Source organism: Pseudorasbora parva, chromosome 23, assembly GCF_024679245.1.
Source record: "Pseudorasbora parva isolate DD20220531a chromosome 23, ASM2467924v1, whole genome shotgun sequence".
In the NCBI taxonomy this organism is placed as follows: Eukaryota; Metazoa; Chordata; class Actinopteri; order Cypriniformes; family Gobionidae; genus Pseudorasbora; species Pseudorasbora parva.
The window spans coordinates 38,035,726-38,055,725 of record NC_090194.1 but is presented as its reverse complement, the minus strand read 5'-3'; the positions used below and the strand labels follow the sequence as shown (position 1 = coordinate 38,055,725).

General features: G+C 42.2%; 2 protein-coding genes across 3 annotated transcripts in view; both read left to right on the top strand.

The window, feature by feature from the left end:
• Window positions 1-2,701: 2,701 nt before the first annotated feature.
• Window positions 2,702-6,824, top strand: LOC137062747 (myelin protein zero-like protein 1). Of its 2 annotated transcripts, none has more exons than XM_067433646.1 (5): window positions 2,702-2,864; window positions 4,552-4,712; window positions 5,468-5,681; window positions 6,257-6,377; window positions 6,477-6,824. In XM_067433646.1, exons 1-4 carry the CDS (start codon window positions 2,792-2,794, stop codon window positions 6,343-6,345), a joined length of 537 nt encoding a protein of 178 aa, XP_067289747.1. In that variant the 5' UTR covers window positions 2,702-2,791; the 3' UTR covers window positions 6,346-6,377; window positions 6,477-6,824. The 2 variants fall into 2 exon arrangements, with proteins under 2 accessions (XP_067289747.1, XP_067289746.1); XM_067433645.1 differs by having other exon boundaries at window positions 6,257-6,381.
• Window positions 6,825-13,466: 6,642 nt separating this feature from the next.
• The window catches only part of mpzl1l (myelin protein zero-like 1 like), a 10,578-nt gene continuing 4,044 nt past the window's right edge, over window positions 13,467-20,000 (top strand). Inside the window, exons 1-4 of the mRNA XM_067433644.1 lie at window positions 13,467-13,634; window positions 15,077-15,237; window positions 15,609-15,822; window positions 17,068-17,197. Of these exons, the coding sequence (XP_067289745.1) occupies window positions 13,562-13,634; window positions 15,077-15,237; window positions 15,609-15,822; window positions 17,068-17,197 (578 nt within the window). The 5' untranslated portion in view covers window positions 13,467-13,561. The remainder of the gene's footprint in view (window positions 13,635-15,076; window positions 15,238-15,608; window positions 15,823-17,067; window positions 17,198-20,000) is intronic.

Here is a 20,000-nt window from a genome sequence, read left to right as displayed (position 1 = left end):
AAATGCCTCTATCCATCATAAAAGTGCATCTATCCGTCATAAAAATGCATCTATCCGTTATAAAAGTGCATCTATCATCATAAAAGTGCATCTATCCGTCATAAAAGTGCATCTATCCGTTATAAAAGTGCATCTATCCGTCATAAAAATGCCTCTATCCATCATAAAAGTGCATCTATCATCATAAAAGTGCATCTATCTGTCATAAAAATGCATCTATCCGTCATAAAAGTGCATCTATCCATCATAAAAGTGCATCTGTCATCATAAAAGTGCATCTATCATCATAAAAGTGCATCTGTCCATCATAAAAGTGCATCTATCCGTTATAAAAGTGCATCTATCCGTCATAAAAATGCCTCTATCCATCATAAAAGTGCATCTATCCATCATAAAAGTGCATCTATCATCATAAAAGTGCATCTATCTGTCATAAAAATGCATCTATCCGTCATAAAAGTGCATCTATCCATCATAAAAGTGCATCTGTCATCATAAAAGGGCATCTATCATCATAAAAGTGCATCTATCCATCATAAAAGTGCATCTATCCGTCATAAAAATGCATCTATCCGTTATAAAAGTGCATCTATCATCATAAAAGTGCATCTATCCATCATAAAAGTGCATCTATCCGTTATAAAAGTGCATCCATCATCATAAAAGTGCATCTATCCATCATAAAAGTGCATCTATCCGTTATAAAAGTGCATCTATCATCATAAAAGTGCATCTATCCATCATAAAAGTGCATCTATCCATCATAAAAGTGCATCTATCCGTTATAAAAGTGCATCTATCCATCATAAAAGTGCATCTATCCGTTATAAAAGTGCATCTATCCATCATAAAAGTGCATCTGTCCATCATAATAGTGCATCTATCATCATAAAAGTGCATCTATCCGTTATAAAAGTGCATCCATCATCATAAAAGTGCATCTATCCATCATAAAAGTGCATCTATCATCATAAAAGTGCATCTATCCATCATAAAAGTGCATCAGTCCATCATAAAAGTGCATCTATCCGTTATAAAAGTGCATCCATCATCATAAAAGTGCATCTATCCATCATAAAAGTGCATCTATCCGTTATAAAAGTGCATCTATCATCATAAAAGTGCATCTATCCATCATAAAAGTGCATCTATCCATCATAAAAGTGCATCTATCCGTTATAAAAGTGCATCTATCCATCATAAAAGTGCATCTGTCCATCATAATAGTGCATCTATCATCATAAAAGTGCATCTATCCGTTATAAAAGTGCATCCATCATCATAAAAGTGCATCTATCCATCATAAAAGTGCATCTATCATCATAAAAGTGCATCTATCCATCATAAAAGTGCATCTATCCATCATAAAAGTGCATCTATCCATCATAAAAGTGCATCTATCATCATAAAAGTGCATCTATCTGTCATAAAAATGCATCTATCCGTCATAAAAGTGCATCTATCCATCATAAAAGTGCATCTATCATCATAAAAGTGCATCTATCTGTCATAAAAATGCATCTATCCGTCATAAAAGTGCATCTATCCATCATAAAAGTGCATCTGTCATCATAAAAGGGCATCTATCATCATAAAAGTGCATCTATCCATCATAAAAGTGCATCTATCCGTCATAAAAATGCATCTATCCGTTATAAAAGTGCATCTATCATCATAAAAGTGCATCTATCCATCATAAAAGTGCATCTATCCGTTATAAAAGTGCATCCATCATCATAAAAGTGCATCTATCCATCATAAAAGTGCATCTATCCGTTATAAAAGTGCATCTATCATCATAAAAGTGCATCTATCCATCATAAAAGTGCATCTATCCATCATAAAAGTGCATCTATCCGTTATAAAAGTGCATCTATCCATCATAAAAGTGCATCTATCCGTTATAAAAGTGCATCTGTCATCATAAAAGTGCATCTATCCATCATAAAAGTGCATCTATCCATCATAAAAGTGCATCTGTCATCATAAAAGTGCATCTATCATCATAAAAGTGCATCTATCCATCATAAAAGTGCATCTATCCATCATAAAAGTGCATCTATCCATCATAAAAGTGCATCTGTCATCATAAAAGTGCATCTGTCATCATAAAAGTGCATCTATCCATCATAAAAGTGCATCTATCCATCATAAAAGTGCATCTATCCATCATAAAAGTGCATCTGTCATCATAAAAGTGCATCTGTCATCATAAAAGTGCATCTATCCATCATAAAAGTGCATCTATCCATCATAAAAGTGCATCTGTCATCATAAAAGTGCATCTATCATCATAAAAGTGCATCTATCCGTCATAAAAGTGCATCTGTCATCATAAAAGTGCATCTATCCATCATAAAAGTGCATCTATCCATCATAAAAGTGCATCTATCCGTTATAAAAATGCATCTATCCGTCATAAAAGTGTAAATAAAACAATTCTGTGTTTTCAATATGTCCCTTGTCCTATTTCCAAAAAGACCCCTGAGGGATCCATGTTATTCCTGCCTGATTTATCTTTACTGTAGTCTATTCCTTTCTTCCCTGTATTTCCTCCAGTGTGTGTTCCGCTGCACACCAGTCGGTGGAGCTAATCAACAGTCTCGCTGTTTGTCATCCGCCAATCTCAGAAGAAGAAGAAAGTCTAATAAGATTAGCGGGAAACTGGAGTAAACAAACCCTGAGGTAATAATGCGCTTAAGTGTTTACACTGCTGGAACAAACACGAAGAGGAAGAAACAAACAAACACTAAGGCTCCGGTGCACGGACGATATTTATGAAATCTAAAGGATGGGAATAAGGCTTGGGATTTCCACACACAGTTATGCTTCATTGTGTGTCTCTGTCGTGTTTATTATCGCGGGTAAGTTCTGTCTGTTTCTCTGAGGCGTTTTGATGTCGCTAGCGGAGCTCCGTGCTAACCTGCTAGCTGCAGTTAACATTAGGAATTATCTGGGGATTTGGATTTATATCACAGGGAGTGAGTCTATAAAGAAGTTCGTGTTTAATGTGTTCATGAAGCCCTGGCTCGTATTGTTCTGTAAATGTCTTAGTTCTGCTGAACACAAAGGAAGATGTGTGGAAGAATGTTCGTATCTGAGCCCACATTGATTATTACCTTAGTGTCATGAAAAACATAATTGCAAGTTAAAGGACCCATGTGAGTCAATGTATAGAAAACTAATGTAGGAACTATATTCTTTAAAATACAGTTATAAACACGCTAATACGGCTTCTGGAAGCGTTTTTGTGATAATTTTACTTGCTCATCAAAAAAAACGCTAAACCGGAAGTGACATAACGAGAGGGAGTGCTTTAATAATGTGGGATGAGATCAGCTAACAGTTACAAACATTCTTCCAAAACCTCTTTCTTTGTGTTCAGCAGAACGAAGATATTTATAACTTTAGGGTGAGTAAAGGTTAGGTGAACTATACCTTTAATCAAACGAGCATTAGCATCTGATTTGTATTTCTTGTATTTTAATGAGCAGATGCTGTGAATGGCACTACTGGCGTGATCTGTTTAATGTGGAGTTCTTTATGTCTGGGTTTAAAGTTACATGTAAAATTATATATAATAAATAGGGCTGGGACTTTAACTCGTTAATTAAGAATAATTACGCAAAAAATAAATAACATAATTTTAACCACACTTATTTTTGCACCACGGAACGTTTTTTAATGAATGAGTTTCGACGGAGCGATTATACCGGAACACCACCTAGCGTTCACGAGTCACGACAACAACCCATAGTGAACAGGAACGAAGCTGCTGATGAGACCGCTTTGCTCGGCGCCGTGGACGGGAGTGAGCGTATCACCGCAGCACATCGAGCCTCAATACATGAGAAAAATTACTTCTCACTGTTCGCAGATCAAATATTTATATGCAATTAAAATGCGATTAATTTCGATTACTTAATTACAAAGCCTCTAATTAATTAGATACATTTTTTTAATCGAGTCCCGGCCCTAATAATGAAGCATATACACTGTAAAAAATAAGTTACCTGGTTGCCTTAATTTTGAGTTCATTGAAATAAAAAAATTGAGTTAATACAATGAATATTTCTGAGAATCGACAGCCTTTATTAAAATAGTAACGAATGTTGTAAGCATGTTGGGTAATTGTGTGTTTTATTTCTGATGACGCAGCCAAATTGTGCTATTCTCATGATTTATCACATTTTTTATGTGGTTCAGATACAATAATATTTGAGTTTCTATTTATTAAACCAATTTCCTTCATTGTATCAACTCAAATTTTAATTTCAATAAACTGAAAATTATTAGACAACCAGGTTACTTACTTTTTTAAGTTAAACCAACAATATTGTTTAACAGTGTAGGGTTGGGCATTACATGTCACATGTTCACTTTTCTCAAGAAAAAATAAATTGCATGTAAGGCAGTTGTTATTATACTAATAAATAATGACATAATTATGTTCCTAATCCTATTTAGATGTTGAAATGTAAGCATGTTTAACCCAGCCATAATATGATTTTGGACACATGTATGACTGATTGGCGTGTTACTGTGTTTCAGGCGTGTCGGCGATAGACGTGTTCACTCCAGCCGAAGTGTTTGTTGAGAACGGGACCACAGCGACTCTAGCCTGCAGCTTTAAGTCTACAGAAGTGGTCAGTAGTTCGGCATCGGTGTGGTGGTTTTTCCTGCCGGAGGGCGACCCAGGACAGCCCACTGCAGTAAGAGGCTCAGCTACTTTATATCTCATTTCATGGGCCGAGCCTGTCGCAGATACATCGGCATGAGCATACAACGATCAGGCGTAACATCCTAACATTGTGTTGGTCCCCCTTTGGCTGACCCGTCGACGCATAAACTCCACTCGACCCCTGAAGCTCTTTGCAACATTTCCTTAAATACCCAGAACCACTTGAAACTCTTTCAAATGGAAACACCAGTTCACAATAGGAATTTGCATCAATAAAGTCCTATAGACTTGAATGGAAGAGAGGCCAAATGGCTGAAGGCCACACCCACCATACACCAAGGAAAGATATCGTTAAACTTCTTAAAACATTTGTGATGTTCTAGTTTACTTCTGTGGAGTTGAGATATTTGTACCAGTCGCACTGAGACATTTCAAATGATATCAAACACACATAATACTGTGAGGATTGACATTGTAACAAAGAGATTTCTGGTGCATTTCAGGTGATCTCCAGTTTGGTGGAGCAAGGAAAGGAAAGTGAATGTGAAAGGAAAGGCATGTAAATTAGTGTCATTCATAGATGGTTCGCTCAGTGTGATGTCGTCTCGGACAGAGACGTTCAGGTGCTAATTTCCTTTGTTTTCTCAGAGCGATTAGACATTTCGGCATCTACTAGGTTTTTTCAGCCTTACAATGCCCTGGGGGTGTGCAGATAAACATCACAGGCACATTAATGCCTGAACTATCAGGCGTCATATGATCATCATGGATGTTCCTCTTCCACAGATCTTCCATTTCTTCGCCGGGAGGTCTTTTCCGAGCTCAGAGTTGCAGTTTAAGTCCCGTGTGGAATGGGCCGGAGACATGAACAAGAAGGACGCGTCGATCCGTGTGATCCAGATGCATTTCCTGGATAACGGGACGTTTAGCTGCGACGTGAAGAATCCTCCGGATGTCAGCGGAGAGATGTCCATCACTAAAGTCAGAGTGGTCATGAAAGGTGAGCGGGTGGAGAACTACAGGAGCCTTTAGACCCCTAGAGGTCAACGATCGCGCCGCTGCGGCCGCCTCAATTTATTTATTTTCAGTGCCAAAGAGACTCAAATAACTTCATATAAAATGTATACGAACTGTCCATTTTGATTTCATGGTGACTTAAATTTAATTGGAAATTTGATCACATTGATCAACATGATTTATTTATTTACAGTCTTTGTACACTTTTATAATTTTATTAAATTGATAATTTATTTCTTATTCCAAATAGTATTCAATTGGCCATAAAATATTCCATAGTTTTATGTTGCGTGTAAATGAATAATGTTATAGAGAGAATATTTGTCTGTTGTTTCGGCTTGTCTTGAACCCGTGTGTGTTATTGATTATGAATATTACATTAATCTGAGTTTATAAATGAGTTCACAAGCACGTCTGCGGTCGAGATCATTGAACCTAATACTGAGTTGTTTTCTTGAGTTAGCTCCTAAACTCCGTCAGAGAAATGAAGCGGTTTTGCTCCGCTTTGATGGTGTGCTGCTGAATAAGAGTTTGTCCTAACTGATGTGTGGATTGCAGAGGAAGGTCTGCGGTCGCCTTTGGAAGCGGTTTTGGCTCGGCTCGGCTCAGGGATGAAGTGGATCTGGGCCCGTTTGACTGAGGCCTGAGACTGACCCACAGGACCTTCATCTGCATCCTGGCAGGCACTTATAGTCAAATTATCACTCAATATTTATCCCTCGAAATATTAAACTAGAGCTAAATCTAACCTTTAATTTCTGTCCCTCTCTCATCTCAGGACTGGGCATTCTGTGAACACGAAACTGACGTCATGATCGACTGAGCAGCGCCAGTCTGGAGAAACTGATGCTTATTCATTAACTATCAGTGTTGAGAAACGGAGCCTACGCGTTTATACCAATATACAGAACTGTATTGCTTATTTTGGTGTTAGTTACTTACGGATTAAGAAGTACCATTGTCTCAGGGCTACACACACACATTTGTTTTTGTGAAATGTGAGGACATTCCATAGGCGTAATTGTTTTTATACTTTACGAACTCTATTTTATATCCCCTTACACTGCCCCAAAACCACCCAACACACACATACTGCCCCTAAACCTACCCATCACACACACACACATACACACACACACACACACATACTGCCCCTTAACCTACCCATCACACACACACACACACACACACACACACACACACACACACACACACTGCCCCTAAACCTACCCATCACACACACACTGCCCCTAAACCTACCCATCACACACACACTGCCCCTAAACCTACCCATCACACACACACACATACACACACACACACACACACACACATACTGCCCCTAAACCTACCCATCACACACACACACACACACACACACACACACACACACACACACACACACACACACACACACACACTGCCCCTAAACCTACCCATCACACACACACTGCCCCTAAACCTACCCAACACACACATACTGCCCCTAAACCTACCCATCACACACACACACATACACACACACATACTGCCCCTAAACCTACCCATCACACACACACACACACACACACACACACACTGCCCCTAAACCTACCCATCACACACACACACTGCCCCTAAACCTACCCATCACACACACACACACACACACACACTGCCCCTAAACCTACCCATCACACACACACACACACACACTGCCCCTAAACCTACCCATCTCACACACACACACACACTGCCCCTAAACCTACCCATCACACACACACACACACACACACTGCCCCTAAACCTACCCATCACACACACACACACACACACACACTGCCCCTAAACCTACCCATCACACACACACACACACACTGCCCCTAAACCTACCCATCTCACACACACACACACACACACACTGCCCCTAAACCTACCCATCACACACACACACACACACACACACACACACACACACAGCCCCTAAACCTACCCATCACAGGAAACATTCTGCATTTTTACTTTCTATAAAAACTCCTCCTGTGTGATTTATAAGCCTTTTGTAAAGTGGGGCCATGGGTAATGTCCTCATATTTCACCCTCTCCTGTAATACCTGTGTCATACCCATGGCATTATACACATGTGTGTCCTCATATGACACACACACACACACACACACACACACACACACAGAGAGGGAAGATATGTTAAACTTGCTGCTATTTTTACATTTCATTCTTGTTTGTGTTCTTTTGTCAATGTCAGAAAGCATTTTGTGTTCTCTGTGTGTTTTTAAAATGCATTAAATGACGAATGCTGTATCGTTAACACACACCCTCGTTACTCGTCTGCTAACTTCTTATTCTCTTCAGAGCAAGGGTTCGTTTGGCTCTTATTGGTCCTCTTGTCTATTGTCAGCTGTTTTCTGTAAACATGTTTGTAATGTTTATTCAGCGAATGCTTGTCCTGATTATGATCAAATGCACAAACAGAAAAACGTCAAATGGAACCTAGGCGAACACACACACACACACACACGCTCCGCCCTTGCCCTCTCGCTACTCCCACTTTTGCTCTGCCCATGTCCTCTTGCTCCTCCCACGTCTCTCGCTCCGCCCACGTCTCTGTAAAAATTTGGCAACCCTGTCTTGGCAATCTTGATCTTATTTGTTGTAAAAAAAATAAAAGAATTAATGATACACAGAGCACTTACCCAACATGATGATCATTACTGAGAGAAATAGTGAAGGTGATGCAGATACAAACAAGCTCTCCATTTAGGATTCACACTAATATAATCCAAGCTCCTTTGATGACAAGATGATTACGTTACTGTTGATCATCTGTCCGTCATCGTCTAAAGCCCGCCCTGATGATCTCATTGGTCAGTTTCTGTTGATCATCTGTCCGTCATCGTCTAAAGCCCGCCCTGATGATCTCATTGGTCAGTTTCTGTTGATCATCTGTCCGTCATCGTCTAAAGCCCGCCCTGATGATCTCATTGGTCAGTTTCTGTTGATCATCTGTCCGTCATCGGCTAAAGACCGCCCTGATGATCTCATTGGTCAGTTTCTGTTGATCATCTGTCCGTCATCGGCTAAAGACCGCCCTGATGATCTCATTGGTCAGTTTCTGTTGATCATCTGTCCGTCATCGGCTAAAGCCCGCCCTGATGATCTCATTGGTCAGTTTCTGTTGATCATCTGTCCGTCATCGTCTAAAGCCCGCCCTGATGATCTCATTGGTCAGTTTCTGTTGATCATCTGTCCGTCATCGTCTAAAGCCCGCCCTGATGATCTCATTGGTCAGTTTCTGTTGATCATCTGTCCGTCATCGGCTAAAGACCGCCCTGATGATCTCATTGGTCAGTTTCTGTTGATCATCTGTCCGTCATCGGCTAAAGACCGCCCTGATGATCTCATTGGTCAGTTACTGTTGATCATCTGTCCGTCATCGTCTAAAGCCCGCCCTGATGATCTCATTGGTCAGTTTCTGTTGATCATCTGTCCGTCATCGGCTAAAGACCGCCCTGATGATCTCATTGGTCAGTTTCTGTTGATCATCTGTCCGTCATCGGCTAAAGACCGCCCTGATGATCTCATTGGTCAGTTTCTGTTGATCATCTGTCCGTCATCGGCTAAAGCCCGCCCTGATGATCTCATTGGTCAGTTTCTGTTGATCATCTGTCCATCGTCGGCTAAAGCCCGCCCTGATGATCTCATTGGTCAGTTTCTGTTGATCATCTGTCCGTCGTCGGCTAAAGCCCGCCCTGATGATCTCATTGGTCAGTTTCTGTTGATCATCTGTCCGTCATCGGCTAAAGCCCGCCCTGATGATCTCATTGTTTAGTTTCTGTTGATCATCTGTCCGTCGTCGGCTAAAGCCCGCCCTGATGATCTCATTGGTCAGTTACTGTTGATCATCTGTCCGTCATCGGCTAAAGCCCGCCCTGATGATCTCATTGGTCAGTGTCTGTTGATCATCTGTCCGTCATCGGCTAAAGCCCGCCCTGATGATCTCATTGGTCAGTTTCTGTTGATCATCTGTCCGTCGTCGGCTAAAGCCCGCCCTGATGATCTCATTGGTCAGTTTCTGTTGATCATCTGTCCGTCATCGGCTAAAGCCCGCCCTGATGATCTCATTGGTCAGTTTCTGTTGATCATCTGTCCGTCATCGGCTAAAGCCCGCCCTGATGATCTCATTGGTCAGTTTCTGTTGATCATCTGTCCGTCATCAGCTAAAGCCCGTCCTGATGATCTCATTGGTCAGTTTCTGTTGATCATCTGTCCGTCATCGGCTAAAGCCCGCCCTGATGATCTCATTGGTCAGTTACTGTTGATCATCTGTCCGTCATCGGCTAAAGCCCGCCCTGATGATCTCATTGGTCAGTTTCTGTTGATCATCTGTCCATCATCAGCTAAAGCCCGCCCTGATGATCTCATTGGTCAGTTTCTGTTGATCATCTGTCCATCATCAGCTAAAGCCCGCCCTGATGATCTCATTGGTCAGTTTCTGTTGATCATCTGTCCGTCGTCGGCTAAAGCCCGCCCTGATGATCTCATTGGTCAGTTTCTGTTGATCATCTGTCCGTCGTCGGCTAAAGCCCGCCCTGATGATCTCATTGGTCAGTTACTGTTGATCATCTGTCCGTCGTCGGCTAAAGCCCGCCCTGATGATCTCATTGGTCAGTTACTGTTGATCATCTGTCCGTCGTCGGCTAAAGCCCGCCCTGATGATCTCATTGGTCAGTTACTGTTGATCATCTGTCCGTCGTCGGCTAAAGCCCGCCCTGATGATCTCATTGGTCTCCTCTATGGATCGAGTCCAGACCGAACCACCCGACCTAAAAATCGTGTGGGCGGGGCTAAGTTCGGCTGGCATCCAGGCTACATGAAGGCAGACTTCTAAGGCCGTGTACCAGTTTAATGATCTACAGCAAAATAGAGCGAGCTTTGGTGAGAACTAAACACATTTAATTACTACATTAGTCATTTCTCACTAGAAATTACACCAAAAGTAAAAAAAAATATTGGTAAAAAAAACATACATTTACAGAAAAACTGACCAGCAAACGCAACTTTCAGCCGCCTTCTGTTTTTCCCAGCTCAGCTGTCACTGAATTTAAAGCACAGGATTGTGGGATACCAAAGGCAGTGAAGGACACATGAATGCTGCCTTCAAAATTAGATAAGAAGGTCTCTCAGCAGACAGGACGTGATGCTAACATTAGATTCGGACATGGCTTAATGCCTTCCTGCCTTCAAATGTGTGCTCCGAAGGCAGCATTCTCCAGGTTTCGGACGCAGCCAGAGTATGAGGAAACCCTTTTCCTCCGAAATGGCTGAAGTCTGATTGACTCACAATGGCATTCGTCTGAGCATTCGGGTGAATTGCCTGGGTTAGCTGCTATATAGGCGATATCAGAGGCCAATTTACCTCAGAGTCTTTCAACTGAGCGAGAGTTTATGAGGGAGTTTTTCACATATAAGTTTCCATTCTCTCCTGTCAGGGAACCATGGTTACACTGAGTAAGTCCCATACGTCCTCTAGGGGAGGCAGCTGATTTTTTTCACTGGATCGCTAGCCACGTCGTCCACTCTTGTCACGCAGCTCAACGGCTAAAACTATTTTTAGGTTGTGGCGTTTTGAGTCGAAAGACTGAGGTAAATTGGTGCCCGACATCGTCTATATAGCGGCTGAACCAATCAGGCTAATGCTCGAAAGCCATTGGCTATTGTAAAGCAATTGAACTGATTTTATCAACACAATACAAAACTAAAACTACATCACATAAAACATATTTAAAGTAAAATATATAACACTTTAAATTGCTATTCTCACAACAAAGGTCAAAATAAAACCAATGTATTAAAAAGTACACCCTGAAGGCACACTCACACCAAGAATGATAACGATAACGAAAGATAACTATATTAGCAGATCAATTGAGCCAGGATCACCAAGGTATCTTCTCCTAGTTTTGCAATATGACCCTATTGAGTGTGTTTGGGGCATTAGAGCCGATCTGAGATCAGTAGAGTGTGTTTGGGGCATTAGAGCCGATCTGAGATCAGTAGAGTGTGTTTGGTACATTAGAGCTGATCTGAGATCAGTAGAGTGTGTTTGGGGCATTAGAGCCGATCTGAGATCAGTAGAGTGTGTTTGGGGCATTAGAGCCGATCTGAGATCAGTAGAGTGTGTTTGGGGCATTAGAGCCGATCAGAGATCAGTAGAGTGTGTTTGGGGCATTAGAGCCGATCTGAGATCAGTAGAGTGTGTTTGGGGCATTAGAGCCGATCTGAGATCAGTAGAGTGTGTTTGGGGCATTAGAGCCGATCTGAGATCAGTAGAGTGTGTTTGGGGCATTAGAGCCGATCTGAGATCAGTAGAGTGTGTTTGGGGCATTAGAGCCGATCTGAGATCAGTAGAGTGTGTTTGGGGCATTAGAGCCGATCTGAGATCAGTAGAGTGTGTTTGGGGCATTAGAGCCGATCTGAGATCAGTAGAGTGTGTTTGGGGCATTAGAGCCGATCTGAGATCAGTAGAGTGTGTTTGGGGCATTAGAGCCGATCTGAGATCAGTAGAGTGTGTTTGGGGCATTAGAGCCGATCTGAGATCAGTAGAGTGTGTTTGGGGCATTAGAGCCGATCTGAGATCAGTAGAGTGTGTTTGGGGCATTAGAGCCGATCTGAGATCAGTAGAGTGTGTTTGGGGCATTAGAGCCGATCTGAGATCAGTAGAGTGTGTTTGGGGCATTAGAGCCGATCTGAGATCAGTAGAGTGTGTTTGGGGCATTAGAGCCGATCTGAGATCAGTAGAGTGTGTTTGGGGCATTAGAGCCGATCTGAGATCAGTAGAGTGTGTTTGGGGCATTAGAGCCGATCTGAGATCAGTAGAGTGTGTTTGGGGCATTAGAGCCGATCTGAGATCAGTGGAGTGTGTTTGGGGCATTAGAGCCGATCTGAGATCAGTAGAGTGTGTTTGGGGCATTAGAGCCGATCTGAGATCAGTGGAGTGTGTTTGGGGCATTAGAGCCGATCTGAGATCAGTAGAGTGTGTTTGGTACATTAGAGCCGATCTGAGATCAGTAGAGTGTGTTTGGGGCATTAGAGCCGATCTGAGATCAGTAGAGTGTGTTTGGGGCATTAGAGCCGATCTGAGATCAGTAGAGTGTGTTTGGGGCATTAGAGCCGATCTGAGATCAGTAGAGTGTGTTTGGGGCATTAGAGCCGATCTGAGATCAGTAGAGTGTGTTTGGTACATTAGAGCCGATCTGAGATCAGTAGAGTGTGTTTGGGGCATTAGAGCCGATCTGAGATCAGTAGAGTGTGTTTGGGGCATTAGAGCCGATCTGAGATCAGTAGAGTGTGTTTGGGTCATTAGAGCCGATCTGAGATCAGTAGAGTGTGTTTGGGGCATTAGAGCCGATCTGAGATCAGTAGAGTGTGTTTGGGGCATTAGAGCCGATCTGAGATCAGTGGAGTGTGTTTGGGGCATTAGAGCCGATCTGAGATCAGTAGAGTGTGTTTGGTACATTAGAGCCGATCTGAGATCAGTGGAGTGTGTTTGGGGCATTAGAGCCGATCTGAGATCAGTAGAGTGTGTTTGGTACATTAGAGCCGATCTGAGATCAGTAGAGTGTGTTTGGGGCATTAGAGCCGATCTGAGATCAGTAGAGTGTGTTTGGGGCATTAGAGCCGATCTGAGATCAGTAGAGTGTGTTTGGGGCATTAGAGCCGATCTGAGATCAGTAGAGTGTGTTTGGTACATTAGCGCTGACGTCACTGAGTCTGATCTGAGACCAGCGGGAAACTCCGTCGGTCTGATGCTGTAAACAAACACTAAGGCTCCGGTGCACGGACGATATTTATGAAATCTAAAGGATGGAAATAAGGCTTGGGATTTCCACACACAGTTATGCTTCATTGTGTGTCTCTGTCGTGTTTATTATCGCGGGTAAGTTCTGTCTGTTTCTCTGAGGCGTTTTGATGTCGCTAGCGGAGCTCCGTGCTAACCTGCTAGCTGCAGTTAACATTAGGAATTATCTGGGGATTTAGATTTATATCACAGGGAGTGAGTCTATAAAGAACAGCTCCAGTTTCGTGTTAATGTAATGTAGTGAAGCAGCTCGTTTAAATATATCCAGTGTGTGTGTGTGTTTAATGTGTTTCTCAGATCAGGAAGTTAAACATTAGCTCGTATTGTTCTGTTAGCACATTAGCCTCCCTCATTACTATTACATTATATCATATTTACTCATAAAAACGTTAATTTGGTCAATTAATAACGCTGAAATAATTTATTCTGGTAATATTAAACGTGTTAGGGTTAGGTTATCTTGAGTTTCCTTAAATAAACCGAGAGAGACGAACAATAAAGACTCAAATCATCAGCATCTCATTTAATTATTCATTGTTATATTTCTTGTATTTTAACGAGCAGATGCTGTAAATCATTAAATGACACCATTGACATGATCTGTTTTATGAAGCTCTTTATGTCGGGGTTTAAAGTTACATTTAAAATTATATTTAATAAAGCATGTAGTAGGGTTGGGCATTGGATGTCGCAATACATGTTCACTTTTCTCAAGAAAAAATAAATTGCATATAATGCAGTTTTTATTATACTAATTACATTATAATAATTTTGTAATTACATAATTAGTGTTTTTAAATATATATAAAGGGAAAATATAAGAAACATGAACTGAAAAAAAGGAAGTATTAAGACATTTTATACTGCGCCCCATAAACACAACCAAGCCTAGAAAAAACCCACAGAACCCCCCTTTAACAATTACTGTATGCATATATATATATATATATTTACTTTTTTTCAGTTAATTTTTCTAGATATATATGTGTGTGTGTGTGACCATTGACATTTGCATTTGCTCATAACCTATGTCTTTCTGACTAAACGTAACCATGACTGTATACTGTTTAAAACATTTTTTTCCATATTTTTATTCTTAGATTTTTGGAATGTATTACTGTGTTGTATTTGTATTGTTTATGTGCACTAGAAGCTTCGCACCAAAAGAAAATTCCTTGTGTGTGAAAGCACTCTTGGCAATAAAGCTCTTTCTGATTCTGATATAAAGCATGTAGTAGGGTTGGGCATTGGATGTCACAATACATCTTCACTTTTCTCAAAAATAAAATAAATTGCATAAGGCAGTTTTTATAATACTAATGACATTATAATAATTTTGTTGTTGTAATGCATGTAACAATACTACATTTATGCATTTGGCAGACGCTTTTATCCAAAGCGACTTGCATTGCATTCAAGGTACACAGGTTGACATTATTGTCAGTTCTTGCTTTCCCTGGGAATCGAACTATACTATACTGGACACATGTATGACTGATTGGCGTGTAACTGTGTTTCAGGCGTGTCGGCGATAGACGTGTTCACTCCAGCCGAAGTGTTTGTTGAGAACGGGACCACAGCGACTCTAGCCTGCAGCTTTAAGTCTAAAGAAGTGGTCAGTAGTTCGGCATCGGTGACCTGGAATTTCCTGGCGGATGGAGACACAGGACAGCCCACCACAGTGAGAGCCTTTTTTAATCAGTAATATGTGTGTATATTAAAGGGTTAGCTCACCCAAAAATGAAATTGATGTCATTAAGAAAGAGAGCGTATGCAAGTGTATGCACACTATACTGTGTCCAGAAAGGGAATAAATGTTTATATGATGTTTTTATTCCCTTTCTGGACATGGACAGTATAGTGTGCATACACCTGCATACGCTCTCGGACTAAATATAAAATATCTTAAACTGTGTGTGAAGATGAACGGAGGTCTTACGGGTGTGGAGCGACATTAGGGAGAGGAGTTAATGACAGACATCTCATTAATGCCTGAACTATCCCTTTAATATCAGGCGTCATATGATCATCATGGATGTTCCTCTTCCACAGATCTTCTATTACGCCGGTGGGAAGCCTTTTCCGGGGTCGCTCCCGCAGTTTAAGTCCCGTGTGGAATGGGCCGGAGACATGAACAAGAAGGACGCGTCGATCCGTGTGATCCAGATGCATTTCCTGGATAACGGGACGTTTAGCTGCGACGTGAAGAATCCTCCGGATATCACCGGACAAATGTCCATCACTAAAGTCAGAGTGGTCATGAAAGGTGAGCGGTGGAGAACTACAGGGCGATAGTTTCAGTCACGTGACTCGCGGAGCCTTGGAGAGCCAAACTGAACTGCAGCACAAACCTGTCAAATTTCATCTTAAAACAAAAATATGTGAACAAGATGCTTGGGCACTAATGATCATATACAGCTCCTGCTGCAGTATTTCAATCACTAAAAACAACGAGACGTTTTTAAAACGCTTAACGTGAAAAACACTACAGGGTGAGTTCCCCCAACAAGGATTGAGTTAAGCAAAGTTTAACGCTAATCTAGGATTGGTTGATCTGGGTTTTATTTTAAATCGAGCTGGATTTTAAACAGATTAGTTATGCAGTAAACCCGTTATCGAGCTGATCAAGCAGACGGAGGGTCTTCTTTTAAACCATTAAAGTGCCGTAATAAACTAAAACTGATATTAAAACATCACATTAGGTTTGCACCTTGTTGATGAGCCATACTATATAAAGGCGAGTAGATGAAAGCCGGAATATGAGCGCTCGTTTTCTTTATAATGGGTTTTGATGGGAAACACCTAACGAGAAACCTGGTGTTGCACCAATATTCTGTGTTCATCTGCTTTCCTCTACAAAGTGTGTAACATTAATAAAGTGTGAATTGAATTTGTTATTTTAATATCACTGTGTTACTGCATTAATACTGACCACAAACCTGGAAAAATGACTGGCGGGTGGAGGAGAGCCTAGTTTTGCCCTCCAGGGGGCGGTCCTTTAAGCGTGACGACCCGTGAAAACTGTGGATTGGTGGATCTCATGTGAGTGACAGGTGGCCCCGCCCACGTCATCAGAGAAGAGATGAAATTATTTGGACTCAAGATTATCAAAAGGGACATATTAACATAAGATGTGATATAAATCTCAGGTGTCCCCAGAATGTGTGTGTGAAGTTTCAGCTCAAAATACCCCCCAGATCATTTATTATCGCTGGAATTGGGTGTGAGCATTTTTGTGTGTGTCCCTTTAAATGCAAATGAGCTGCCGCTCCCCGCCCCCTTCCAGAAGAAGGCGGAGCCTCTACACAAGCTTCAGATACTCTGTCAACAACAAAACAGGCCGATGTCACTTAGACAAATGCCAGAACGGCATGTTTTTAGCGTTAAAGATAACACGATTATTAAAATAATAATGATGTGCACTGATAAATCATCTACAATGAACGCTGTAGAAAGCGAGACTGGTCCGACGATCGGGTCTTCTGATGGTTTTGTGGTGTTGTGTGTGCAGAGTCGCTCCCTCAGACCAGCGCGGCCGTGATTGTGGGCGGAGTCATCGGCGCCGTCATCGGCATCATCATCATCTCTGTGGTCACGTACCTGATCATCCGGCGACAGGAACCCACTCACGACTACGAAGGGTATGTGGCTCTGTGATTGGCTAACCGGTTCCCTCTGGTGTGCATGGCCCCAGGATTAACGGATCTGACACTAAACCAGGCGCCAGGGTGTGTGTGTGAGCGTGTGTGAGTCTCAAGGCCTTCCCACACTGAGTCCGAAATAAAATGAGACTAGTCTTTTTAAAATGAGAGAGGACAAAAAATCATCCTCAATACTTGAAGACATCATTTTGTATTGTTGTTTTTTCCATAACGTGTTCATTAACACGCGTCGGGCTCGGTGTGCAGGGTCTCGGCGTGGCACATTTTTCAGATCCCGAATACGAGAAACGCATGCGACCGCTTCGGACTCGGTGCGCAAAGGCATTAACCCTCATCAGAACCTCACTAACATCTCTCATACTTCACCCTCAAATCACGGATGTGCTGAGAACCAAACGGAGGACTGTAAGATTTGTTAACATCAGTTTACTGCATTTATATTAATCTAAGTGAAGCTCAGTTTCTACATGTACTAATACATTATTAAAGTCGTTATCTGTTGATATTATTTAAAGGCACAGTATGTAATTATTCAGAGCAGAGGCGTGTCTTGGCTCTTGAGTGGGCGGAGCTTATATTCTGCCGCGAAGTCTTCCGCTTGTGTGTGTGTGTGTTTTATCCTATCACACACATGTGAGTTTGTTAAAGTGATGTTATAATGCTACTCTGAGCCGCTTGTTCACACTGCAGTGAGCGAGATCATATTAGGCGGTAAAGTGTTCGCCATAAAGCGGCGATAGTGTTGCCATGGTTACTGCACAATAACACCGGAGGCGGGGATGATGTCACTGATATGCGACCGACACACACACACACACACCAGGCCGTGTCCTGGTTAAAATCGGGAACATTTAAACATTCACATTTGGGATAATGTGCACAAGTTAACCCAATATATAACACTTCTAGTGGCTTTAATCTTTTTTTTTTTACATATTGTGCCTTTAATGGACCTCAGCTAATATAAACTAAATTTTTTGTATTAACAATGTTGAGTGTGTTACTCACTGTTAGTGAATGCATTAACTGATGTTAACTAATGGGACCGGGCTGTTAATTAAACACATTTTCCCTCATATTCTCTTTAATGTGAAAGTAATGCAGTATTAGTGTTGCTGTTTTCATTATATAATGGGTTAATAATCTCCATAATGACTCCTTAGATACAATTCTTATGTGTGGTTAAAAGTTTAATTGATAATAATGTCATAATAGATACGTTTACATGCACCCCCGTGTGATGTGGTTCCTGGATCAGTGCCATGGATGTGAAATAATCCCATCAAACGGAATAACGAAGCCTTGAACTCCTCAATCTGAGTCAAATCTACATTTGTTTCATGTCTTATGAGCACATATACACCGATCAGACATAACATTAATATTGTGTTGGTCCCCCAGACCCGTCGAGGCATGGTCTCCACTAGAAGGTGTGCTGTGGTATCTGGCACCAGGATGTTAGCAGCAGATCCTTTAAGTCCTGTAAGTTGCGAGGTGGGGTGGATCGGGCTTGTTTGTTCAGCTCATCCCACAGATGCTCGATTGGATTGAGATCTGGGGAATCTGGAGGCCGAGTCGACGCCTCAAACTGGTTGTTGTGCTCCTCAAACCATTCCTGAAGCATTTGTGCTTTGTGTCAGGAGCATTATCCTGCTGGAAGAGCCACAGCCACCAGAATACCGTTTCCATCAAAGGCTGAACATGGTCTCAGCAATGCTTAGGTAGGTGGAGCGTGTCAAAGGAACATCCACATGGATGGAGGACCCAAGGTTTCCCAGCAGAACATTGGCCAAAGCATCACACTGCCTCCGCCGGCTCGCCTTCTTCCCATAGTGCATCCTGGGGCCATGTGTTCCCCAGGTAAGCCACACACACACACACACACCCGGCCATCCACGTGATGTAGAAGAACACGTGATTCCTCAGACCAGGCCACCTTCTTCCATTGCTCCGTGGTCCAGTTCTGATGCTCACGTGCCACTGTTGGTGCTTTCGGCGGGGTCAGGGGTCAGAGGGTCACCCTGACTGGTCCATACGCCTCAAACTGAGCTGCTCTGTGTATTCTGACAGCTTTCTATCAGAACCAGCATTAACTTCTGGAGCAGTTTGAGCTCCAGTAGCTCGTCTGTTTGATCGGACCCCACGGGCCAGCCTTCGCTCCCCACGGTCATCAATGAGCCTTGGCCGCCCATGACCCTGTGGCCGGTTCTCCACTGGTCCTTCCTTGGAGCACTTTTGATAGATACTGACCACTGCAGACCGGGAACAGCCCACAAGAGCTGCAGCTTTGGAGATGCTCTGACCCAGTCGTCTAGCCGTCACAATCTGGCCAAACTCGCTCAAATCCTTACGCTTGCCCATTTCTCCTGCTTCACACACATCAACTCTGAGGACTACATGTTCACTTGCTGCCTAATATACCCCACCCACTAACAGGATCATCCGTGTTATTCATTCTGGTCATAATGTTATGCCTGATCGGTGTATGTTTATTTATGTCTTAATCCAGACATTATCACGCGGCTCTGGAATACTTGACTCTGATTGGCCGACTCGCTCTCGCCATCCTGTGTCTGTTAGATTCATCAGCTGTACTGATAATGATTGGGTATGAACAGTAGTATTGATCATGGCGCGGTGCACTATGGTGGATTATATGGTAATAAAAAGGAAATGGTTTCGTCTCTGATCAATATCTCGTGTATTGTGTGATCAGTGCTTTTGACTCAAAGCCTCGTGGCAGAAAGTGTTCACGGATGCGGTGAGCAGGATTCATGTCCAG